The sequence below is a fragment of the Trematomus bernacchii genome, unplaced genomic scaffold, assembly GCF_902827165.1.
Source record: "Trematomus bernacchii unplaced genomic scaffold, fTreBer1.1, whole genome shotgun sequence".
NCBI classification, from domain to species: Eukaryota; Metazoa; Chordata; class Actinopteri; order Perciformes; family Nototheniidae; genus Trematomus; species Trematomus bernacchii.
In genome coordinates this window covers 5041873-5068225 of record NW_022987567.1, presented here as the reverse complement: position 1 = coordinate 5068225, position 26353 = coordinate 5041873, and the positions used below count along the sequence as shown (strand labels likewise).

Here is a 26353-nt window from a genome sequence, read left to right as displayed (position 1 = left end):
TTAAGAAAAAGGTGTAAATCACCCAAATCGACCAATGGGTTCCATAGATATGGTCCTGCGTAAAGTATAAAGTATGACAGCCAGCGGCAGACCCATTACGCACCAGACTCTACGCAGTGTTTACTACGTAAACAACAGGAATTGCAGCAGGACCCAGAGCGCACAGAGCGGACAGCAGATAACAGAGCAGATTACAAGATTTGCGTTTAGGACTTTTTCTATACTTTGACTTTTGTCAAATAATGGAGATGCTTGCTACTTTACAGACAATGGAAATTGTGACTAATGTTGACAGCGATGCAGATATGTTACCTGTTGATTCTGAGTCAGACGACGAGGACCTCTTGCAGCCAGAACGGAACCCAGACCGTTGTGACTCTGATGATGAAATTCCACCACGGGAAAGGTATGTAATCTCTCTGTTTTTATCTATTACTTATTTATTTGGTGTACGATTATTCATATAGTAAATAAAAGCGTCTGCTAAATGTAATGTAAATGCACACGCTCAAAATGGCATGTTTGGCAGGAATTAGAGGGATTATTTACAAAAATACCAAATAGTGTTTCTGTTACATTTACTAAAAGTATAGGCCAGTGTTCTATAGTCACTAAATGTATTGCATTCACACACTCAAAATGGCATGTTTACTGCCAAGGAAACAGGAATTACAGGAATGAATCTAATCTCTTTGTTTTTCCACATTTGTTTTCATAGTGATGGAGATGAGGATGAAATGGCTTCTGGACCCCCACCATTGTCTACTTTCACCCAGCCCACACCTGCCTCACCCTCACATTCCTCAACTTCTAGAAAGAGATCTGCACCAGTATTGGCCACTCAGCCTGCATCCGAAAAGCACTCACTTCCAAAGCTACCATCGTCTGGTTTCTACCAGCTTTCTGCAGCGTCAGATACATCTGTAACACACAGGAAGCGTGGCCGAGGTGAGGCTCCCGCTCCTCAGCCAGGAAAAGGAAAAGCATCAGATAAATGTGTAAAACGCAGGAAACGTGGCCGAGGTTCTTCCTCTTCCAGAACGACAGAAGAAGAACTCGGGTGGCACAACAGAGAGGAGAATGACCAAACACCAGAGCCACTGAATTTCACGCCAGCCAGGGTCCCAGGCCCAGCGCTCAACCCCACTGTAGCATGGTCTCCCCTCTCCATTTTCAGACTTTTTTTTAGCGCTTCCGTGGTTCATACAATCATTTCCAACACGAACGCCAACGCCCTGAAAAGACTGCAGGCTGGAAAGAAGCATGTTTGGAAAATGCTGACTGTGAGGGATTTCTATATTTTCCTGTCCATTATCATTTTCTCAGGCCTCGTCACCGTTCACAACCGATCGGACTACTGGAGGAAGAAATGGCCATATAACTTCAAATTCCCAGGTGATGCGATGTCCCGGGACCGCTTCGGAACCATCATGTGGTCACTGCACCTGAGCAACCCTGAAGAAGACGAGGAAAACGATCGCAAAAGGAACACCGCTGAGTACGACAGACTTTTCAAGATAAAGCCCCTGTACACGGACATCGTTACTGCCTGCAAAGCACATTTCCAGCCCCATCAAAACATTTCAACAGATGAGAGGATGGTCGCCTCAAAGGCCCGCATCAGCATGAAGCAGTACATGAAGGATAAACCAACTAAGTGCAGATACAAACTGTTTGTGCTGGCGGATTCCTCCACGGCATACACATGGGACTTCAATGTGTACACAGGGAAGAGTACATTCCCCTCAGGCCAGGGACTCAGCTACACCTCCGTGAACGACCTCCTGCCCCCCCCCTCTGCACAGCGTTCTCCACAAAACGATGAAATGGTACAAGACTTTTTTTTTCCATTTTCTGGACATTGCCGTGGTGAACAGCTTCATTCTCCACAAGGAGCTGCACAAGATGAAGAGTGACCCCAGCAGGACAGAGCCACACACACAGAAGACTTTCAGGGAGCAGCTTGCTGCAGAAATGTTGGAATATGAAACACCTCCACCCCCCCCCACCACCACCCCCCCCACCACTCAGATGCGGGCCCATGTTTTATGGGAAAGATGTCCGTATCAGGAAGAACTGCAGGAACTGCCATGATGCTGGCAAAAAGAGGGTGAAGACACCTGTGCACTGCAGGAAGTGTCAGGTCCCTCTGTGCTTCACTTCCAAAAAGAATTGTTACCAGGAGTGGCATGTCAAAAATATTGTAACATTGTAAAGTTTTAAATAAATCTGCTCCAGTTGGAGTCAAACTTCATTTTGCATGTTTTTTTTTTTTACAACAGTTGTATTTGGATGGAATGAATACCTATAGGGATAATTCAAAGTAATAAAATGATTTTTACAGTGAAAAAGGTCAAATGGAACTGATGGTTCCCAAATTACCCAGAGGTGAGTCCGCCTGGACTTTATTTGTCTAAACCGCTCTAAAAAGGTCAAATTGTACTTGTTTTGCATCAATCTTGATACAGGGTACTTATTATATGTTATAGTTTGGATTCCTAAAGCTTTTAGTCTACTAGCCCATCATTCAAGGGTGGTTTTCACTGTAAGTAATGGGGGTTTTCTAGGCGGAGATTAGAATTTACATGTTTTTACTATGTTCCATCTGAATTTACTTTAAAATAAAAAACATCTATTGATTCTGATACTTCTACATCCAACTCACAGATGGAACCTTGCTTTGAGAAAAAAAAGATTATGAATTTACCCCTTTTAGAAGTGAAGATATAGTCATTTGTTGTGTTAGTGGCATTTCCGAGCCTTAAACCTGAAAAACAGGCTCAGTGCTTAATGGGTTAAAGGGGAGTTATTTGCCAGACTATTTAATGGTCAGGAGAATTTACTTCCTGTTGGTTTCTTGGAAAATGTCACAGTGATGAAACGGAGCCATGATTTCAGTCTCTGTGCTAAGCTTATCTCTTGGTGGATTTATTAAGTGTTGAGCTATGACTGCTAGCCATTTGCTAATGTTACTCTGCAAGAAAGCCACATTTCCTATAGAGTACCTCCACCAAATCATGATCACCTTATAATGCTTTTTGCTTTTAACCATAAAGTAACATACTGTTCATTACAGACGGTCTGACAGCAGCTAAAACGACCGATTGAATGACGATTGAGTTGGCAGTGTGAAACATGGTTTATTATTAAAGAGATGCATGGGGAAGATAAATAGGTCTAATATCTGTCGTCCAGATGTCCACTCTGCAACCTATGATCTATTTCTGACCCGTTCACGCCATTTACTCCTGATTCCTGGATTACTGGACTAATGGACTGAGTGTGGGGGGGGGGGGGGAGTAGATGATGATTGTGATACAGACAGCTTTAGCATAGATTTACAGTATTTAAAAAAATAGTATAATGATGAGTATAAATAGAAATATTAACCAATATATTTAGGGTTTTTCTCCGTCACCTTTTGCCAATGCATGCTGAGATAACACAAATAAGCAAATATGGCGGATGAATGAAAGGATGCATATAATAACTAAATATGCCCTGGAGCAGCATTTTGAACTCAACAGTTTCTGAACTGAGATCCAGACATTTGGAGATTTCTCAGCTTGTTATTGCCATGAATCCAGCAGTGTTATTCTGCAACAAAAATGGCCTGTACAGAATGTCACAGACAGTTCATTTAAAGCAGCAACTGGATGCAACTCCACTGGATGCAAATATAAGCCTGATTGTATACATCTGAGATAATGACCGTACTTCTTACTTGATTTATTTCCACAGTAAACGTTTTCCTGACAGGTTTATGGTGTCACGTGCTAGTTTTAAGTCTTCTTCAATAGCCTACAGCATGATGTTATTTTAGGTAATAATGGAAATAACCCTTAAAGCAGGGAATGCTTTAGGGATTGAATTGTGACTGACTGACAGGCCACTTCCACTGTGTTGCCCATGTTTACGTCTCTGTGTCTTCTCACTTCAGGATAGTGTCTTGTCCAGCGTTTGGTTGCACTTTGCTCCAGCCTCTCAAACTTCTGCCTCCAAAAATCCAAGATGGCGGTGGCCAAAATGCCAAACTGAGAGTTTGGAAACCAACATATGACGTCATGTTGTCCATAGTCAGTCTTTGGTTCATTTCACATCTCTGACTGTCACTCCTTACCTCCCACACAAATGTTACTGTGAAAATCTAAAACCTTGTTGTGTGCAGATGGGAATTCCTTGGCTGAACGACGTCCTCGCAGCAGTCGTGAAACTTCTTCGCCGCCCTCTTGGCGAAGTGCACCTTCCCGCGGGCCTTGGAGACGGCGGCGTACTCGTGGGACTTGAGTTTGGTGTAATAGTCGGAGAACTTGTTGTAGAGGATGGAGATGGGCATGCCGTTGAGGATGACGCCGAAGGAGATGCAGGCGAAGGCGAAGATACGGCCCAGGTTGGTCTCAGGGAGCATGTCGCCGTAGCCCACCGTGGAAATACTCACCTGGGGGATGAAAGACAAAACCAGATAATATTATAAATTAGACGAACACGTAGAAATATTTAAGACAGAATGAGATGTTGAGGACATGCTCATCTTTCTTATTCCAAAGACCTTTACGTTTTTTTCGATGCAATATATTCACTTGTCAATATATTTATCAATACCTCTGACCTCTCACCACCCCCCCCCCCTCTCTCTTCAGTTTTTGTTTGTGTTATCTCTGTCGAAGAGTCTTTGAGTTTTTAGAAAAGCGCTATATAAGTGTTGTGTATTATTATTTTGTGTATAACTATAAAAATAAAATGTAATCCAAGTCTTTCTTTAGTAGTTTTTGCTGTTACTGTCGGAAATGAATTCATCAATGTTCTACAGCCATAGCATAAAAATACAGGCTTTTATTGTGAGGCAGTCACAGGTAGTGTAAACGTATGTATTACCACGAATAGCATGGGTTACAGTTCAAATAAAAAAATTGTAATCTAAAAAACCTACAAATTCTGAATATCAGACTGGCTTGAAGGCAAAAAAATATATAGATAAAAAATAAATAAAATAAACAATAATAATTTTAAAGGGGGATACAAGAAAAACTATTAAACACTTACATAATAAGCTGATTGCAAGACAGTTATATATACAGTGGCGTTTTTATATGTACAAAAGTGGTGGGGCACAAAAAACGTAGATGTCTATATATAAGCTTCTGCAGTGACGTGCAGTGAGGTTCATGGCTGGTGAGGCACTGGCACTGACTCTTCAGGTTTACAAATATTATATTTTGACCTAAACCAAAATATAATATTATTTTCAAAAGCTTTTTTTGTCTGATGCTTCGATTAATTTTAAATAGACAGTTCAACAAAAGGATACCCAAAAAATGTAATTTTATCATTTAAATATTGAATTGTTCTCTCTTAGTAAGATCCCATTTTCAATCAAATTGCGGTCTTACCTTGACTTGAAGATGAAGTCCATTTGCCTATCCTTCTGGACAAAAATGTCTATAACTTTTTGTAAAAGTCCTCCTTATGTTCTTGTAGTTTCAAAAGTCTATCATAAATCTAATCCATAGATTTATGATAAAAAAATTATAAAAGTAGGGTAGACATGTGGATGTTATCCGGCTGATCAAAACGTGCATTTATCTAACAGGTACGTTTCCCACAGATCTTATTTCCAGCTATTTTCTAAAATCCTCTGGAGAAATCTCATTGCTTTTTTGTCGAGGGAAGCCATGCGCAGCTTACTTCCTGGTTTTAGGACGCGTCACTGCAGCTCTCTCGTCTCCTCTTCACACAGCACACTTTTCGCGGCACACGTACTTACAGCCAATCAGCTCTGAATGATTTGAGATGACGTATGGTGGGGATGGTAGCTCCATGCCCCTCTGGTCATTATTTTTTTGCCACACACATTTCATTACAAAATACTCTGAGCATGCGCAGTGTAGTTTTTACAGTCACCGTTGACTTCACAGCGAGAGGAAGGGGCATAATCAGGTTTTGTCCCACATGGCTCTAAACAGCTCAATAGGCACACACTGTGACTGTAGACACACTAATTAGAAGAACACAGACTAAAACAGCAATGTACAGACGAATCAGATGATTAAACATGATCTTAAAATATATTTTATATATTTTTTTATTTTATTTTTTGCATTTTTGTAATCATTATTTGTAATACTTTCTGCTGACACTAGGTGGGGCTGTGCCCCACCTGCCCCTAATGACCAGTCGCCACTGTATATATAAGTATGTATATGTTTTTATGTGTGATTCAAGGCATTTGATAAGGTGTGTTTCTTTGTCTTGTTTTACTGTACAAAAATGAGTCTGAACAAATAACATGAATGGACCAATGAAGTCACCTAACCTCATTGCTTACAGTAAAGTAACTTCCCTGGGTGCTGCCATGGTGAGTTATGTGTAAGGAAAAATCATCCGGGAAGATAATGGTGTTAGTCAGGGAAGACTGAGCACTGATCTGCCTCCCAGTGGATTAACATTTTAATCCTCCAGCACAAAAACACAACAGATAGAAAACATGTTGTTTGAACGTCATTGTGTTCATGTGTATGTGTGTGGACTCACGGCGGCCCACCACCACGCGTGCGGCATGGAGGTGAAGTTGGTGTTGGGAACGTCGTGCTCCACCGTGTACACCATGGCTGAAAACATGAAGATGCCCATGCCCATGAAGAGCAGCAAGCAGCCAACCTGAACAAGGAAACATGTTTTGTTTGATTATTTCCTCGTAAATGTAATGTTTTCGTTCTTAACTAAGGCATAATGTCTAAGATTCATCTAAACATACAGGCTACACTTGTTTCTAATCAAATGCTGCATCCCAGCTGCATGGTAAGGCAGAGCTCTTCTCACATCATTGGCTATTTTTTTTTTTTTTTTGGGCAAAAGTTGAGGGTAGTACTTGGACATTTTTTGGCACAACCTTGGTCAAAGTCCTATATAGGATTCCATAGTCCTCAGCAGAGTTAACAACGAAATCAGGAGACTAATTAAGGGTTTTTAGTTCATCCAAATTCAAGATTTCAAGAGGCCTCATCTATTTGCTTGTTGAGCTTTCCCCTTTCCTGTAGTGTGTTATATAGGTTTTTGAGCATGTAAATGTTCTGCAAAGGCTAAAATCCCATAGTACAAATATAAACCTGAAGATGAACATACATATTTGTAATGTAGAGAGTCTTTTCCAGCGAGACACAGGACTTAAGTCATGCAGAGCCGTACCATGCAATGAAAATTAAGCAAAAATATTCTAGCATTTTGAACCTTTGCAAAGCTTTCTGTGTTTTGGGCATACTATAAGATACAACACAATTAATTCCTCTGTTTTTTTGTATCCATGTATAGATATGGCTTTTTTTTCACAAGCTGTATGTAAAGTCTCACCTGCTGGTAGCACTGCCTCAGAGTGAATCCGAAGGCTCTGAGGCCGGTCGAGTGTCGAGCCAGCTTCAAGATCCTGAAGATTCTCATCAGACGCATGATCCTGAGAACCTGACCCACCTGCAGAAAAACCCAGAGGAAGAACTGTGGGAGACGAATCCAAAAACATCCCATCTTCCCCTCAGAGACGGCAAGAGTACACACATCCTTTACTCAAGTAGAAGTACAGATACTCGTGTTTAAAAATACTCTGGTAAAAGTAGAAGTACTGACTAAACTTCTTTCCTCAAGTAAAAGTAAAGAAGTATGGGCTTTGAAATGTACTTAAGTAAAAAGTACCCATAACTAGCAGCTGTTTTAAAGAGTACCTGACCTCCCTTTATATTAATAGAACAATAATGTCATTGTTAGCTAATGAATGTTTCCATGCTGAACAACGGCAACGTTTTCATTGGTTTCCCTCTTCTTTAGAGAAGACCAGGAAATGATGGATACACGGATCGTGTTCAAATCAATAGGCACGCAATGACTCTAAATAATAATGATCACGCCACCAAACACACATTCAAACTAAAGGAACCAGCCTGTTTTGAAAATGTAAGAAGCAGAAAGTAAAAGTATTTCTGTTAAAATGTAAAAGTAAAAAGTCGTCAGAAAAATAAGTAGTGGAGTAAAGTAGTGATACCAGAAAATGTAATTAAGTACAGTAACGAAGTATTTGTACTACTTCCCACCTCTGCTTCCCCTCTCCCATCAGCCCCCTCTTTACCTTCCCCACCCGCCCCACGGTCTGGACTTCCTCTGAGTGCAGCTGTGTGTCGTGGTCCTCAAAGCACTCCAGGACCATCTGCAAGTAGTGCGGCAGGATGGCCACCAGGTCCACGGTGTTCAGCACGCTGCGGGCAAAGCTCTTGAGGTCGGGGGTGCACACCAGGCGCAGCAGGTACTCCAGCGTGAAGAAGGAGATGCAGGACGACTCCACGTACTCGCCGTACGTTCTGCCGCTGAGCTGGCCCGACGGCGTCTGGAGGAACAACGAGCAAGTCAAGTTTTAAACGGTTTGTTGCAATATATATATATATGCCTTTAATAACTGTGCAATATATACCTGGCTGCCAAATCCTCAGAACTGTTACAGGGTGTGTTTTTTGTAAATGGTGTAACTTTTTTTATTATAATTGATTTTGTTATGCATGCTACTTAGGTAACATTAAGCTGTCTTTGGCTCTTTTCTTCTGTAATCCCCTCTGTGGGACTAATACAGTTACTCTGATTTATTTTAATGTATATGGCCTGTTTTATTTGACAATTAAGTTGTGAATTACGCTTGACTTATTTTTTATATATCCAGATTTTCTTTCAAGATCCCCGTTTTTGTTGAACTGCTTCTTGCTTTTATTTTATTGCACATTTGCTTTATTTGTTTAAAAAGGAGATACATCTATGAATATTCTGTAGTGCTGGATTCTAAGAATAGTGTGAATATTCTTATGGTTATCAACACTGGAAGAAACACACACAATTCATAATTATTGACCTTTCAAGATTATAACTGTCACATTTCTCTCATTAACCAGCTCTAACGGCATAGTTACTTTCAAAATAAAAAAACCCAAAACAAATAAAGGTTATCTGATCCTCTGGTTGCAATAAAGTCGGATTGTATAGAAGTCTTCTCGGATTGATTACTTAACTAAACCCTTTCCTAGTCTTTAAGTCTGTAAGGATATCCAGATTTTAACTGACACCCTAAGATGCATATTTTGTTAAACTGATCTGTCTTTTCTGTATCATTTTTTTAATAGTTTTTACACATTTGCTTTTTAATGTATTTGTTTATGGATTAAAAGCAGTTAAATCTATAAATTATAGCCCTGCAATCGAAGAAATCTTTGACAACTCTCATTAACCTGCTCAGAATGCATTTGCTCTATAGCCTACACACACACACACACACACACACACACACACACACACACACACACACACACACACACACACACACACACACACACACACACACACACACACACACACACACCACACACACACACACACACACACACACACACACACACACACACACACACACACACACACACACACACACACACAGTAAAACACACACCTTGTACTGCATCTCCTCCACGGTGTTGAGCGCCATGGTTACCAGAGAGATGAGCACGAAAAGGGAGGAGGCGATGCCCATCAGCTTGGCGATGACGGAGGAGAACGGCCTCTCCATGACGTTCCAGATACTCTTCCGCATCGGCCCGAAGACCAAGCCGTCGAATAACACCTCGTTCTCCTCCTCCTCCATCTGGAAGGGACAGAAATACATCCGGGTCAGAGAATAGGAAATATCTTTTTGAAAATGTGCCAACTACAGCCAATAATATGACTTTTATGAAGAATAATCCTCGGTTCAAATACAAAGAAGCCATAGCAAAACCACCAACATGTCCAGATGAAAAACTAAACGCAACTGAAGTAAAGAAGCAGAAACTGATTGTCAAATATCATCTTTATAGACCAACAACAACTCACTACCATTCACACACACTGATGGTAGGGTTTTATCAGGTTCTTATCTAATGCTTGTCTACACATGCTCACACACTGATGCCTTTGGGTGTCATTTTGGTCTCAATGTCTTTCCCAAGGACACTTTGGATTGAGGACTGAAGGAATTCAACACACCAACTCGTGAGCCAAGAAAACACAACGGGAGAGAAACTGTTACACAAACGGCATGAGTGTGGGACCTCTGTGATAGAAACATCTGTCCGAAACCTGTGCCAAGAAAAAAAGCTTACTCTCTGCTCTCCATCTGTCAAGACGGCGAGGCGGTGATTTATAATGTAGGTCAGCCAGACTCAGACAGCAGATTGCCAACTCAATCTCACAGGTACAAATACAAAACATAGACTGCTGAACCACGGCAGCCCGAAGGTGGAGACCTCTTGATATCTTTATTTGCAGAACTACATAAGGAGACTGGAGGGAGAAAAAGTAATATGTGTGAACAAAATATTATTACTTAGTTTTGAGGGGATATTTTGTTCCACTGAGAACTGCCTCAAGTATGCTCTGTTTTTCTGTGTTATTGTGTTGCTCTGTTGGAGGAGCCTGTGACCTAAGATTTTCATCATCAAAACAACACTATAGCCATGTACGTATGACTAATACAAGCCTTGAACCTTGAATATTCAGGGTAACGTAAAGTTGAATGAACAAGGTTTAAGATCCCCATGCTTCTACTGTGTATATATATCGTAGCTGCACACTGTTCCTAATACAAGGAACTGACCATTTAAAGTTCACTCAATTAGAATCTTCCCCTTCAATTTCCAATTTGGTTTCAAATACCATAAAGTGGTGTTCATTTATAGAGAGTATCTTGCTGAACAAAGTCTCTAAGTGCCATGAACTTTTATTTGCCACAGATTCCATATTTCAAGAGCCAATGAAAAGAATCCTGCTTTTCGTCAAGGGCGTTGCTAACTCACAGTATTGCCTACAAAAGAAAAGTCATCCCCACAGCACACTTAATTCTACCTGAGTTGTGGCTAATACAGTGTATTCAGCAAACAGTCTGAAGGTTCAATTTTGAACACAGGCCTTCTGATAAACACTCTTTTTCATTGAGAAAATACATTCCTATTGTGGTGATGCATGGAAATAAATAAAAAACCTTCAATATAAAAAGAAAACCGCCAACCCACCTCTGCTATCAGCTCTCTCTGTATCTTCAGTTGCTCGTTCAGCTCGTCCTGCTTCTCTTCGAAGGAGATGCGGCAGCAGCGATGGCTGTTTTTGATTCTGACGCCCCAGTAGTTTATCTCCTCCAGGAAGTTGTGGGGACACAGCTCGTTTTTAATGTACAACACTCCAGTTCTGATGGAGAGGACAGAAGAACAGGTCCATAATGATCCCATTGAGAAGAGGAAAACTCACTTCTTTCATTCAACAATACATCTGATTTTCACCTGTAGAAGTTGAAGATGTTGTGGAAGATTTGAGGGTCCCGGTCGAAGAAGAACTCGTTGCTGTGCACGATGTAGTCGTCACACAGATCCAACTTCCTGCTGTGGTCCTTGTACGTGGCCAACTGCCCGATCCGTGTCTTTGGATACTTGGCTGCTAACCTGTAGGGCAAGTGGTACACCTGGAGGAGAGGAAGACAGGAGACCATCAGGGGGAAAGGAAACTCTAGATAATGACATGTAAGAGGGGAATCATCTATAAAATGAGACTGGAACACATTTTAAAATAGTTATTGAGACTGGAAAAATACATGTCATAATTAATGACCTTTGGAAATGACATCCGTCTCCATTCATATGCCTCTCATTTATCAACTCAAGCTACATAATAACTCTACTGAAATTACTCTGCATTTTACTGTCCTTGAAAGTAATTATTGTTCGTATATCAAATGTAGGGTGTTGAAAGTGAAGTCAATCTGGAAGTGCATTAAACGTGGTTTGCAAAAATAGGCCCGATTGTATAGAAGTATATGAAAAAAACAACCCTTATTTGATTTATTACCTCACTATACATATTCCTAATGAATTGATGGTCTCGATAGCTAGTTTCAAGTCTTCTTCAATTCAGCATGGTGGAGTTCAATGTTAAAACTAACTTTCATGAACAGGAAATCTTCTGTGAAACTGAAATGGGTTCGTAAATCAAGCAGGAAGTAGGGTGGATTTCTCCTAAAAGGCGATATCATACTGGTTGTAAGCACTGTTAGATAGAAGTTGAGTAAAGTTACCGTTCCTCCGACGTTGATATTGAGATTGAAGTGTTTGGTTGGCGAGAGCAGGAAGTGGGAGGAAGTCACCGGCAGCCGGTCCTCCTCATCCTCACTTTCATACTCAGCATACATATCATAGATATCTCTGCCCAGCTCCTTCACAAATAACACCAAGGTTCATGAATGCAGCACTTTAAGCTTAGAACAAGGTGAATGAGACACAATAAGGTAACGATTAAACTAAGCACAATACAACTGAGACATAACTCAAATATTTTAACATGCATTCAACCACTGGGTTATTAAACAACACAAATAAAATCAACAAAAATTATCATATTGTAGACCTTTGACTGTATTATCTGCAGGATTTATTTGCCTATATGACTGATATCTGCGTGTTACACTTAACCAATTAGTTGAATAACGGACAGAAAATGTATCAGGTTGTTTTTCTTATACATTCTGTATTTTATTTTCTACTGTTCTTTATTTTCAAGTTGTTTTTAAGTGAATAATAATCCAATAGATCATAAAAGGACAATGTTCTCTCCTCCTAGCTTCTCAAATGGGTCAATTTGCTGCTTTTCTTGGATGTACAGCTTTGAAAATCTAATATCTTTAGGATCTAATGTCAGGCAATAAGAGGATATTAACAGACTATGTTGATGTCCTCAGATTGCCATGTTAAACATCAGCTCTGGAACATTGATCAATACAAATATCTGTAAGAGCTAGCCTTTAATCTAACCAGTGGACAGTAGTGTGTTGTCCTTGAAACAGAATCACTTGTCAATAACAGGATATTCTTGTGTTTTGAACATTTTAAATATACAGAGTTTCTGTATTTGGGTAAATTACATTGGGATGTGATTTATCAAAGTCAAAGTCGAGAGATCGAAATACCGGTTCCCACAATCCCGAATACAAAAACAAATATTTATATAGAAAGCAAGGGATACATGGAGGAACATTTAACTCAAAATAAAGACAGAGTGACTGACCTGCATGGACCTCCATGGCTTTACAAAGTCCAGATAGTCGGCCTGGTCTTGGAGCGCCTGAGCCCCCCCGCCGGGCTTGTAGCTGGGGTACAGACTCCTGCTGCGAGCCCTGATGTGGGTCAACATGTCGCTCAATGCTTTTCAAACCTAAAATCCATCAACCTGTTTGTAGAGACATCCTGACCAAACACACACACACCTTGCACATGTGCACAAAACCTAGGTCACACACACAAGATGCACAAATGAGTACCCAGGCATTCAAAGACGAGACATGTTTCCACCTTAAGAGGAATCATGTCAACAGACATACAGCTAACACACACACACACACACACAGTTATGAGGTAGGAAGTGTCTGTGGTCCCGCCGCACAGCTGACTGAGATGATCTGGGTGCTTAAAGTTTTATCCTCTTTTATCCGTCTCGTGATCTCTCACTCCTCCCACTTACTACATCTCATAACTTTACACATCTGGCTATCCTGGCATAGACTGTAAATATAGTCAATATAACATTTATAAATCATAATTGTCTTTACAGGATAGGTCAGATTTTAATAGTTTAATAGTTAAATTAAGCGCTTGTCCAAGAGGAAGTATTTAACCGTGCAACTTTATTTCTTAACACTGAATTGTTATTTGACTTGGTTGTTCGGGGTTAAGGTAAATAAGCACGTCAATTAGAGACATTGACATGGCTGCAAGTACATTGATGTAAAAAGCACATTTTGGACTTTAACAAAAAACACATTTTGAAACAACATTGTCAAAATACAAATTCGCCATATTGTATTAAATACATTACTTTTCCCCCAAATAATGATTGGATTATTTTGTATTTTTTTATGTTAAATACTGAAAAGCTAGCTAAGCATCTACTGTCAAATGTGTGTGTGGATTTTACATATGACAATCATTTAGACATGAGTGGGTCATTTCAGTAAAATGTAGTTCTTTTCATGTTTTCAATGTCAAAAGTTGATTTTCTTTTTCTAGTTTATTAAATATGTTGATATGCAGTCACTGCCCCACAGCCCTTTGTTTATAAACCTTAGACCTTCATAACTGACATCTGCCTTAATCCAAGTGTGTGTTTGACGTATTCTGTCCGCCTGATAACTCTGATAGGTGGAGATTAATCCGTGCTGCAGTTAAACGGGATAATGACCAGACGGAGCCGCACAAATACAAACGACTTATCAGCTCAGCTACGGTCTCTCAAACACATTTATAAAGGTCCCCTATTATACTGTTTTTCATCAATATATTATAGGTCTCAGAGGGGGGGGGGGGGGGGGGGGGTGGGGGGGGTTACCTTGGTTGGTGATTGGCTAATGGTTACACAAGCCAAACAATCGTTATGACATCATAAAGTGGCCAAAATCTGATCAGCTCATTTTCAGACAGGTTTCTATATAAACGGATCAGGACGAAAAGAGAGAGAATCTCTTTCCACAGAGGGAGGGGACACATGTTGATGTAGAAAAGACATGAACAAGTGGATTTTGCCTAATAGGTGACCTTTAACTCAACATGACTCCTTGCGATTGTCCCAGATTAATCATCCTGCCTTTTTGTTTTGCACTTTTATTGTCATTACGTAGTACAGGTACTATGTCATGACATGGTTTCTCTGCATTTGACCCATCCTAGTGTTAGGAGCAGTTAGGTTAGCATTGTTCCAAAATATAGGTTTTTCTTTCATATCCTAAATTATTTAAAAGAAGCTCAATGTTAAACATCTTATTTCTCCCTTGTCAAAAAACCAATGGGATTGGGTATATGGCAGAAATTAAGTTTTGTTTTATGACTTAAATGTTTTGTTCCAACTCCTTTCTGGGTTTTAGGGACTCATTCCTGCACCACTTTGAATAAATCCTATTTGAGGCATTGTCATGTTGAAGTTAGAAACACAATAGTCTTATCCCAGATACGAGTGTATTCTTAGCATCGCTGGACAGTAAGACCCATGTAAGTGTAGACCCCTCTCCAGTTAGTATCCACAAACACACAATCGACAAAAGCCAAGACGCCATGTTTTGAACAACGTTGTGGATTAGGTTTTAATTCTCAAGTGATTCTCAGTTTCTTCACAGTTACAGAGCGTTTACCCTCTAATAATATCCCCCCCCCCCTCACTGTACAAGGCTAGAAAAAGTTCACAGCAACAGCACACAAACATACAAAATAGTTTTACCAAATTCAGTAGTTTTTTTTCCTGCTTTTTCTTTCTTGTTAAATACATTTGAACTCTAACCCTTGTACAATGCCCAACCATAGCAAAAAAGTAATTTCAAGTCAAATGTATACAATCTTATTTACACGAGGAACATTTGATCAAAGTGCATCGAAGAGAGTCCTGATTGACGGCAATGTCTTTGAGGGATAATGGGTAAATATATACAATGTTTACAAATGCTGTAATTGTGGTGATCTTACAAAGCCTATATAATAATACTTAGAATAATTATAATAAACATTGGTAGAAAGAACAGCTCGTCTGAATGCACTCCAGGAGGAAGAGTTGGAAAGAAAAACAAAACGCAAATGATCTTGGATTTTACTGCCCAAATCATGATTGAAAATAAATATGAACACATCTGAGCGGATAAGAGGAGGAAAGAACTGAAGTTTAGACCAATATCACCCATGATTCTTTTTCACCCTGCTCAACTTAGAATATGACCGAAAGTGTCTTGAATACGCCATTTAATACTGACAGCTCAGATCCAGTTTGAAATCCTGTCCAGCAGTAGATCTGTTCGCAGAGAGAAACCCTGCGTCCTCCTGTCAGTTGGAACACAGGAAGTCCAGTCATTTCTCTCCGCGATTATTTGGCGTCCGATTCCCTCCTCCAAAAAAGGCGGGGGGCAAAAACCAGGAAGCAGTGACCCGAAAAAGGGGAAAGAATCCTTATCACACGGACGAGTGAAAAACAGTTATGGACACGTAATTCATTGTAGTATTCACATAATAAATAACAATTTCTCAAGTCATCCTCTCCAAAGATAATGCACTTCAGAAGGCATGTGGTCGTACAGTAAGGGCTGCTGCCACGGAACCGTAGGCATGGTAACGAGGTTGCGTCGTGCAACACTACGGGCCGCAGGAAAGAAAGAAAAGGAGGCCGATCATGATAAATCGTCCTCTGTGCTCACGATGGAAATCTGGAGACAGAAGAGGGAAGGGGGGGGACGGAGAGAAAATCGACTTATTCAAATGTTCTGAGTGTTTTCATAGAGATTTCTTTTGTCGTGCGAGGGACTTATCCATAGTCTACATACAGAAGATGGCTGTCTAAATATTGGAGTAGCTGCATCATTGTGTGAACTACATGTAGAATATGTTCTTTGTGTTACCTTGATGTGGTTACCAGTGGTCTTTTTGGGCGGTGACTGGAACCGGTCTCAATGCGCTCTTTAAGCCCACCAGACATTTTAGCTCACAGAACATGTAGAGTCCTTTTTGTCAGAAGTAGTCCGGTTGCTTTAAAGAGCGCATTGCTGACTGCTTAGGTTCCTCAAATAACATATCCATGACATGAGGTACACTTTAACTGATGTTTGTAGGTGGCTAAAGTAAGTTGTACAGTTACCTCTTTCCACTGTAGCGTTACTCAGCGTGCCGACCGCCATCTACTGAAACGTTATACACTGACTTTGGATAAGAACCTCGTATGACCGCGATTCAAGAAATCTTAAACTATTGTTTCAATACTGGAGGCAGGGAGAAACGTCTAGGCTGGTTCTGTACAGAGAACAACGTCTCTAAAGTTCACACATTGTATCTTGTTTGTTTAACTTGCAAAGCACAGGAAATATAAAACTAAAAACAACATTTTTCTTCAGTTGCTTTCTGCCTGCTGCAACTGTGAGGAGAATGGTGTGTGTGTGTGTGTGTGTGTGTGTGTGTGTGTGTGAGTGTGTGTGTGTGTGAGAGTCCATATTGTGCCCTCTGGCCCGGTTAAGGCTAATCTCTTTAATCTGTGTACCAAGAGATGTGCAATAATAAGACCAAGGATTAGTAAAGGCCACAAGGTCATGATGCAGGTGAAGGTCATTGACATCAAGTCTCCATCCTGTGTCAGGATGAAATTAAACCGCCAATGCCCAGAAACCTTACAACAGATGATTTGGTATTTAATTATTTTTGAGCAAAACAAGGAGCTTTTGGTGATTATAGGGTTGCTGTGTGTGAAGCGTAGAGTGTATTCCAGGTCACCTATTCTCTATCAATAATGAATTGATTAGTGTGTTTTGGGATTAGTACATTGAGCCTTGACCCATTTGACCCATGATGCCCTAGGCTCAGCGGTTGTTTACTTACCGCAGGGTAGGTGTGACCCACGTTGGCGCCGTGCCGGGTGATGTCGATGTTGAGGTCTTCTTCTGTGGTCTTGAGATAGACGGGGTTGTCAAAGTTCATGCTCTTCTGGTTCCTCAGCTGCCAGTTTCTCCACATCAGGTATCCACCGGCCGCTGCCATCGCCAGCAGCACTGAGCAGGACACAGGTCAGACACACATTCATTAGGGGGTATCTGGGTGTTTGTATGTAACCCATGAATATCTTTGGGGGACTAAAACGTGAATTCAGTTACGTAACCCTAGGTTCACATCAAACTTTGACGTTACTGTTCTTACAACATTTATGTGGTAGCCGTGATTGTTCCAGAGTTCTTGAATAGTCATACACAGCCTACAAACCTGAAGTTATTTACGAGTAACATTCTTTTAAAAGCAATTCTCACTCAACCCTATTTAAAAAAAAGGACACATTTCAAGCCAACTTAAGTCTACTGATCGCATACATTAGTATGATTAACTTTAGACATATATTACTAATTAAGCAAGGTTCAATCGATTCATCAGACTCCCTGAGTGTGTGTGTGTGTGTTTACTCACAGACTGGCAGTATGGCCCAGGCAGCAGCTGACCCTCTTGCTGTGGAGTTCACCTGGATCGACGTGCTCACGTTGGCTTCTGGAAAACAAAAAGACAGGTAAACACTTCAAATCCAACACACCAATAGGTGTCCACCTCTTCCTGCTCTGTACAGTACGACATCTCTTACACTTGTGTATTTTAAATTGAGCAATACATTGTGTTAGTCTGACATTCAACTGGGACAGGTGTGAGGGGTCTGGAGAGAGGGGAGTTTGCCTTTGAGGTTCAAGAAGATGGCTTGTTTGTTCATCACTAGCAAAGTAATGATCTAAAATAGCACCACAATGATCGAAGCCATTAAAAGTCCAGATTATGTTTAAATTCTTTCATTAAAACATGATGGATAAAAGTCTGGATACTTTGACCGTGAACTGTTAGATTTTGAGATAATGTCAGCTGCTGTAAAACCGAGCTGGCATTTTCACAACCTTCAAAGATATTGACAGCGTGGCCAAAACGTTTCTACAAATCTTAAACTTGTTACATCAGTGTGTAAATTAAGTCCCCCCCCCCCCCCCCCCCCGGGCAAACATCCTGCAGTCTCAGCAGGCCGGAGTGTTTCGTGTCAGTGAGTGACATGACTGGCAAACAGCTCGGCTGAAAGAGTTCAGGACAAAGAGACAAAAAGCAGGGTTTGTTAAGTCGTGTTCTTCCTGCTAGTCAGTCTGCTGCCAATTAGCCTTATGATGTCATCAACATGAGTCACAGCCGAAAGACCCAGAGCCGATTTATTTTTCTAGTTTCCATGGATGAAGAAAACATTTAAAGTTAACTATGCAAATGTAAAAGCTTGCAGTTATCATGAATGGCGAGACACTTCCTCTTTTCAGCCACCAGGTGCTGCTCTTGGGCTGTGCTGCAAACTGCTAGTGAAATGTTTGATGGTAAACGATACATATCCAGATGACCTCCTACAGCAACAAAGTATCAGAGCAGATTAATACGTCCACATAATGTGCAGGTGGATCTGAACTCAATCCTGAGCAGCAAGGAAACATGGATAGCTTTTCAAATGGAGGGACTAACTAAATTAGTCATGAGAACAAGCTATAATCAGAAACAAACACTCATCAGAAAACGTTGTGTCGCTCGTTAGGCTTCCGGTTTCGAATTCAATCACCGACTGCATTTGGACAAAGAGGATTAGGACAAAGTTAGTGAGCAAACACTTCATGCAGGTTTACTAATCAAATGTAAACCTAGTGAGTGCAAAGTGTTTTTACCAAACACTTGGTTAGTAGCTATATCAGTTTAGGTCGAGCCAGACATATGAACTCCAGACAGACAAAGCACATAGAGGTGTTAGGCACACACTGAAGCAAACGCCATGAACAAAAGTCAATCATTAATGAGGAATGGTTGAAGACTCCTTGATTAGACTGTCCTTCTCACAACAGCTGTCTGAAGAATACTGGACTCACAATATGGAAAACAGAGCTATACTCTGATCACAGCACAAAGCCTGACCATTTGAATTGAGATAATAATAATAATAATAATAATAACGCGTACAAAGCATACACATTGTGCAGTGAGATTGAGACGATCTCATAAACCAACACAAAAGGGGACAAATGTAGCCTGAGCAAGCATTTAGTTACAGCATCAGGTTGTAGGGTAAGTGAAGTGTTCAAGAAACAATGAATTAGCTTAACTTCATATACATATGTACCAAACTAAAGTTTAGTCTTGCATCCACAGCTTTCAGGCCTGAGTAATAGACCAGTGGACAGCTGGGATGGAAATCCCCCTTGAATACCTCAGGCTACTTGACCATGTGTTACAAATGAAGTTTAAACAGACTTTAATCGGCTTATCTTTACTGCACTAAGCCCTAAAACACATCTGAAAGTGCGTTATGAAACGACAACAAACACTTAAGCACAAACAGAAGCTATTATTAGAGAAACGCTACCAGCAAAAAGACAAACAATTAAACACAAGAAGAGATGTTACCATTTCATTTTGTTACAGGAAAGCCGGATTGAGGGTAAATGTTGGAAGAAGAAAAGCCAAATATACTAACTACAGTAAAGCTGCAGACACATAATTAAAAGACAGATGTGAGAATCCACAGTTAGGAAGGAGAAAACCTGTTAATTCGCTTAGTAAAAAGCCCAACATGCTTTAAAGAGAGTCAGCAGAGCAGGCAACAGCGCATGGTTTTACCTGAGGGTGGTTGTATCAGAGCTTTCCCATCATCCTTTGAGTGACCTTTGGCAGAATGCTCTGTCACAGAGAGAGCCAAGAGTCATTCTTACGACATGAAAACAGATCAGGCTGCAGAAGTTGTCCTAGTTTTAAACTGCACACACTCACAGTAGGCTTCTTTGAAAATAGACCAGATCTCAGGGGACTAAACTAGTAAATAAACGCTCGACAGATGAAAGCAGGATCTGTTTCTTGTTCACTGAGAAAGCCGCCGACGCTTAGCAAAGAGACGAGACAAACTTCCATAACACCGTCGACATTATACACAAACGGCAGCATATTTACATGGAGACAATGCATGTGGTTTTCCGGTTTGATACAACAGTTAAAGCCAGACACACACAAAAGGCTGTGAGAGTGAGAGGGCGACATTCAGAAGACAGAGGTCTAAAACCACCGTTAACTATCGATCACAATGTCTCCATCAGCTTCGGTACAGCAGGAACAGACGGCTGCTGCAGCAACAATAAAACATGTACAGGTCGATGGATGCAGAGGCAGCGGAGTGGTGCTTTGTTTACTGTGAAACCACAGGCCTCTGGGGTCTGCTGTGTGGGAGTCGCAAATGAATGCATATCATACTCGCTGCCAAACAATATAATGGTAGGCGCAGTCTAACTCAAAGTAGAAGCCGTTATCTACAGGACATTATACTAGTGCTGAGACAACTGATCAGAAAGATGATCATCAGAACAGCTTTGAACAGTACAGTTTCAATCATTTCAGTCATTTAATTAGTTATTTATCAAGCAAAATTAGCAATTATTTAGTTTCCACAAATTAAGCATTGCAGTTTAAAAGACAAAAGCATCAAAATCGATTCAGCAGAGCCAATATATCTACATTATATATACCTACATTATATATACCTACATTATATATACCTACATTACCAACAAGGCAGTTCAGTATCAATACTTAAGGCGATTGATGTAGCTAAATCTAGAAAATGCGTATGGTTTCGCTAGCATCCAATCAGGGCAACAGATTTATTGCGACCTGTGATGGTTCCACTAACTGCATCAGCTTCAAGCCTTACAGTCTAAAGTTGTGCGTGATGTATTTTAGGAGTTGGCAGGTCAGCGAGTTGATGCCGCCAACATTCTTGAAAATACAGCTTTGTACCCCGTGGCATCTGATAACGTTAATGCGGCTAAATGCAACCAACTAAATAGAAGGGATAAGAAAGGCTTTGATTGCCAATGCACGTCTGATTCAGAATTGAGCTTGATCACCTACAACTGTAAAACCTTCAATCTAAAACCAAGTGTTTATGATTTATCTGGCAACTCTAATGTTTTTTTTAAAGAAATAAACTGTGGAACTAAGTGAAGTCCTAGAGCCACAACAACATCTTCGGCCTGAAGAAAAACACTCCCCGGTTGCCTCTTAAGCCGGTTATAAAAATCTCTCTGTGGTAGTTTCGGGTTCGACCTACAGTGAAGAGCATTGCTTACTACTTTCTTTCACTAACAAGATTAGAGCCGGTCAAGCTGCAACTGCACAATGCTCTACAGTCCCGTTTGTTTCCGACTGCGGCGGCTGTAAAATGGGATAAATGTGTTAGCTGGAGGTTTAGTAAGGAGCGGCGAGGCCTCTGGCTGCAGCCCAGCTAGGAGGAAGGTGGAGGAGCATTCAGTGCAACAGTAACCCTTCCCACACTATTCTCACTTTGAAACAGCACCAGTGACAGACAGGAGAGTAAACAGTTGTTGAAACACTCACAAAAAGACACTCAGACAACCCAGGCACAAACACACACACTTGTATTCAAGAAACAAGTTTGCATGGATATACAGGCTCAGAAACTCTCTCTGGACCTGCATGCATGCACTTGCAGACACTCTGCAGAAACAAAAACACCCATAATTGCATGAAATTATGCAGAGAGGAAGAAGCACAGTCTGGGTGGTTCAGTCCGTCATCACAGTGGCTGTAAAGCGTCTGGAGGCAGCTCCATGTTCCTCCACAGCCTGAGGAGTGAGGCTGCAGGGACGCTCACTATGAGGCCGGAACATTTCTGTCGAGCAGGCAGGCTGTACAATCTGCTGCAAAGCCGGCAGGTTTTTATTGGTGCAGATCTCTTCCTATTACAACATTATGGCTCCTTTTCTTAACCTCAGTCACCTACAGTAGATCGGCACAGGGATTCTTCTAATGATTTCAAGAAGTACGTTTGATAATGTAGAGATATAACACGTTTGACAACAAGGTGCAAACAGCTCAAGTCAAAACCCTCCTGAAGCTTTCACATAATAATAAACTATACATATGGAGGATGTTTATGAAAACTCCAAAAAGCATAAGAGGGCCTCTTTAAAAAGTCTCATGAGAATATAATTATATATACTTTATTTCAGGTCAAACTATATCATCGGTTAACTCTTCAGCTCTACTTAACATTCAGATTAAAATAAGGTGTGCGTTTTATTTTTCTCCGGTAGATTATTGGCTACTGCAGCTTCTATACGAAGATAAGGGGGGAATTGAGGGGCACATAAAATAAAAACGGCATTTTTCACCAATGTTCAACATGGAACAGGCAATTATATTTGACGTAGATATAAAAATGGGCCATATAGAAAGAAGGACAGCCTGCACAAACTGTCAAGAAACTCTGGGAACAGACTTGGTTCTCACTGAGAATGGGAGAGTACAGAAGAGAAGAGAACAGGCTAACTAGGCAGACTTTCATTCAGGAGGACGCTGGTGCGGAGAGTTACCAGGGAGATGTTCCAGTACTTTGTGTACAGTGTCTCAGTCTACAGTTTGAGTCCAATTAGGAGAGTATGTGCGCTGAATTCAGCCGTCAGGTTCCTATACGTTTGAAAAGGCTAATCTGTGGCAGCGCAGCAAGGAGCTGGGCGGTGAAGACAAAAACAACTGGGAAGTCATATTATTTAACAAGTAGTGTCTGTCCAATTGTTCCCTTGTTTTTAATTATATACAAGAACGCAAGTTTAGTATTAGGTGCTCATTCATTTGCTCTTAAAAGCCATGAATTCCCACTGACATGACCACACAAATTGAAAATGTTTAAACTAAGGGTTTAAAAGAAATGGTTAAAGCCCTAACTTTTGGGATGAACAGCATTTATTAACTGGGTGCCAGACTAGCTACAGAAAGCAAATCACTGCAATAAAAATCTTGAGGAGAGCCATCACATAAACGTGAACTTGTCATGTCAGCAGATTCATTTGTATTTCAACATGTATATTTTCTACTTTTTTTTTTAAAATGCCATTTTATTTCTATTTGAGATGTTTACATTTTGGATTGTGTAGTTCTAGTTTTTTAATTTCTCTAATGTACAATGCCTTGTCCTTTTATGCTGCTGCAACGCAAACATTTCCCAAATTGGGATCAATTAAGTTGTTATCTTAATTCCAATAGCCATTTCCCACTCATGAGTCCACAGAATTGAAGGCAGCTCACACTGGCACTGAACCAAGCAGCAGAAGTGAACAGAGCAGAAACCACACACTTTATCTGTCAGACTGAGACCACAGAGACACTTTCAACAGAAGAGGGAGGAGACGGGGCTGAGATACGAACAGCGACGGTGATAAGGCTCGCCTAAGAGACACCAAAAACTGGATCATAACAGCAACTGACTCAGCAACTGTTCAGCTGTCACGACTAACGCAGACAGACAGCTGGGCCTGTGGCTGGCATGGATACAGATGAAGACTCACAGGGAACACATTGACACTCAGTGAACATGCTCCATCAGCAGAGAAGCAGAGGAGAAAGAGAGGGAGTGAATGATTCTTTATGTTTTGCACCAAACCCAAAGAATTAGAATAAATTATGTTTCTTACAATGAACTCAGTTTTGGGGGACCGTAGTGAAAGCCTTTACTTTGAGTAAGCAAAGGGAGGTGAAGCACAGAGGACGGCCTTTGTGTGTACAGTCATTGAAATGCACATCAGCTTTAGGTTTACAGTCTGTTGGCATGTTAAACCGTCCTAGTTGGTCTCTCCCAAGACACAACCCCCCCCCACGGTTTCCCATGAGGTCATCCCCACCGGCCTCTGTGCATTTTAAGGCAGTTTAAAAATCTGTCATTCTCAGGGTTTCTTAACATTTTCTTTTTTTTTCCCTATTTCTCAATGGATTATTTATAATCGAACTAAAATAGCATACAAGATTGTTTGGATTAAATTAGAACTACAATTGTCACAAAGTTTCCTATCCTGTGATGGCAATATCTCAGATGTAGACTTGATAAATGTATTCCCTCTTTCTCGTAGACACTTGCAGGGTTTCATGATTTTGAATAATTTAGTGTCTGCCCCCTTTAATGAATCACACTGTTATTCAGTCTTGTCTTTTGGCGATGCAACTTTGAGTTAAAAGTGTTTGGTTTTATGGATCAGATCTTCATACTGATTGAGAGTGTGTACAAATTGAATCAATATCAAAACAATTACATTACATATTTAAATATTGGACAGTTTCCATGGATGTTAGAACAGAAACCGTTTTGTCTTTAAAAGCCCTGGGGGCCTATTTCACAAAAGGCAATTTGCAAGGTCAACAGTATTATACAGTTTCAAAAATAATTGTTGCTCGCAAATTGCAGATACATTTAGGAGTCCTGCGGCGGCCTCACATGCTAATTCAGATGTCCCTCCTTTGTAATAATTATTTTATGATTTATTGAAAAAGCATATTTTTGATTATATTAAAAATAATGAGTATACATTTATTGAAATTGCAGCTTGCGTGATTCAAATCTGTGCTTGTGTTTGGGCGTAAACATGACCTGCATGAGTAAGTAAATGAAATGTTAGCACCGCGACTCACCGGGCTTGCAGCGTAGACCGTCAGCGGCCAGCTCCTGTCCGTCGGGGCACACACACGTGTATTTGGGAGAGTGTTTGTTGATCTGCGGTGCGGGAAGACACATGTAGCTGCAGCCCCCGTTCTCACCTTTCTCCACACACCAGTTAGTACCTGAAGTAAAAGACAACACTTGTTACCATGGAGAAACAAGCTCTGCAAATAAGACAGCAATCATCAAGCACAAGATCAAGCCACATGATAACGTCTTTAGCAACCTTTTCAGCCAAGTTTGTCAAATATATACATATTTGTTCACAACTACATAGAAGCTTTAGGCATTCAGAAGTTAGGTTTTTACTGTTTCTCTTGTTTCATAGCACAACATGTGAAAACCTCTTGTGTAAACCATAGATCTTATTTCAGGTTTCTATCCAAAAACACGTTCAAAAACCCATTGACTTCCAGACAAGTGCTGAGGTTTAAAAGAGTCAGTCCTGCAGCTCTCTTTTCCCTCTCAGCAGATTCTTACCCGACAGCTGGATCAGCTCGTGGTACACGATGATGTCCTGTGGGTCGTTCAGGTTGCTGGCGAGCGTCACCACGTCAGCGCCAGTGAACTTGTTTGCGCAGTAGATGGCTTCATTCTCACCGTCCGTCCAGAACACTCGATCCTGGAGAGAGGACAGGAAAACAATGCTTATTTTCATATTAATAGCTAAAACCTACAACGTTTTCAAAGACAACAGCCAGATAATCAGAAACAGGATAACATTTATAGTAACTATAGTATTCATATCTATATTATTTAGATACAATACAAATAATTCATACTTTACAGATACAGAAAAAGCACATGTGATATTTGATGATGTTCTGGTAAAATTGCACTAGATTATTCCGCCCACAAATGAGTGTTAGTGAGTTTTAGAGCTTAAATACTGCGCAAAATGGGGAAGGAGAGATTTGTCATTACAAATTCAACCATCTGTGTCCTAATGCCATCTGTGTGGCGTTCACACAAGAACCACCTGTCAATCAATTTGATGTTCTGCTGATTTAGATGCACTGCACTCTGGTCTCGTCAGCCTTGAAGGATTTTGCTGCTCAAGGTGATATGTTAATCCTGTTCTTCACATGTTACACAAAAAAGTGAACTTTCTGTGCAGCAGAACACATTTCCCAATAGAGCATGTGATGAGAGCACTGAATATAAAGCCCTTCATGGACTGATTAGAAGTTGGATCACATTTATTTGAGCTGAAAAAGGACAAAGCTAATGTGGTTTTGTTTACACAGTTACC

At 40.6% G+C, this 26353-nt stretch overlaps 2 protein-coding genes across 4 annotated transcripts in view; both read right to left on the bottom strand.

Annotated features, from left to right (window-relative positions):
• Positions 1-3957: 3957 nt before the first annotated feature.
• Positions 3958-13233, bottom strand: kcnv2a (potassium channel, subfamily V, member 2a). The gene is made up of 9 exons (XM_034126050.1): positions 13108-13233; positions 12122-12259; positions 11334-11512; positions 11070-11241; positions 9473-9664; positions 8114-8368; positions 7348-7464; positions 6532-6657; positions 3958-4438 (listed from the first exon to the last, which is right to left on the bottom strand). Exons 1-9 carry the CDS (start codon positions 13231-13233, stop codon positions 4148-4150), a joined length of 1596 nt encoding a protein of 531 aa, XP_033981941.1. The 3' UTR covers positions 3958-4147.
• Positions 13234-14934: 1701 nt separating this feature from the next.
• The window catches only part of vldlr (very low density lipoprotein receptor), a 41804-nt gene continuing 30385 nt past the window's right edge, over positions 14935-26353 (bottom strand). The window contains exons 15-20 of one of the 3 annotated variants that reach the window (XM_034125916.1): positions 25582-25723; positions 25074-25223; positions 20223-20282; positions 18012-18089; positions 17436-17605; positions 14935-16276 (exon numbers count right to left, since the gene is read on the bottom strand). In XM_034125916.1, the coding sequence (XP_033981807.1) occupies positions 16241-16276; positions 17436-17605; positions 18012-18089; positions 20223-20282; positions 25074-25223; positions 25582-25723 (636 nt within the window). In that variant the 3' untranslated portion in view covers positions 14935-16240. Of the gene's footprint in view, positions 16277-17435; positions 17606-18011; positions 18090-18561; positions 19177-20222; positions 20283-25073; positions 25224-25581; positions 25724-26353 lie in introns of those variants that run through there. The other 2 variants (XM_034125917.1, XM_034125918.1) reach the window with 2 other exon arrangements.

Excerpts from the sequence above, each read along its gene's own strand:
- kcnv2a (XM_034126050.1), bottom strand. The coding sequence starts at position 13,233 with ATGTTGACCCACATCAGGGCTCGCAGCAGGAGTCTGTACCCCAGCTAC. Across the intron at positions 9,665-11,069 it reads AGAGAGAGCTGATAGCAGAG|ATGGAGGAGGAGGAGAACGA; the intron begins GTGGGTTGGCGG and ends TGTCCCTTCCAG. Across the intron at positions 8,369-9,472 it reads TGGAGGAGATGCAGTACAAG|ACGCCGTCGGGCCAGCTCAG; the intron begins GTGTGTGTTTTA and ends TTGTTCCTCCAG.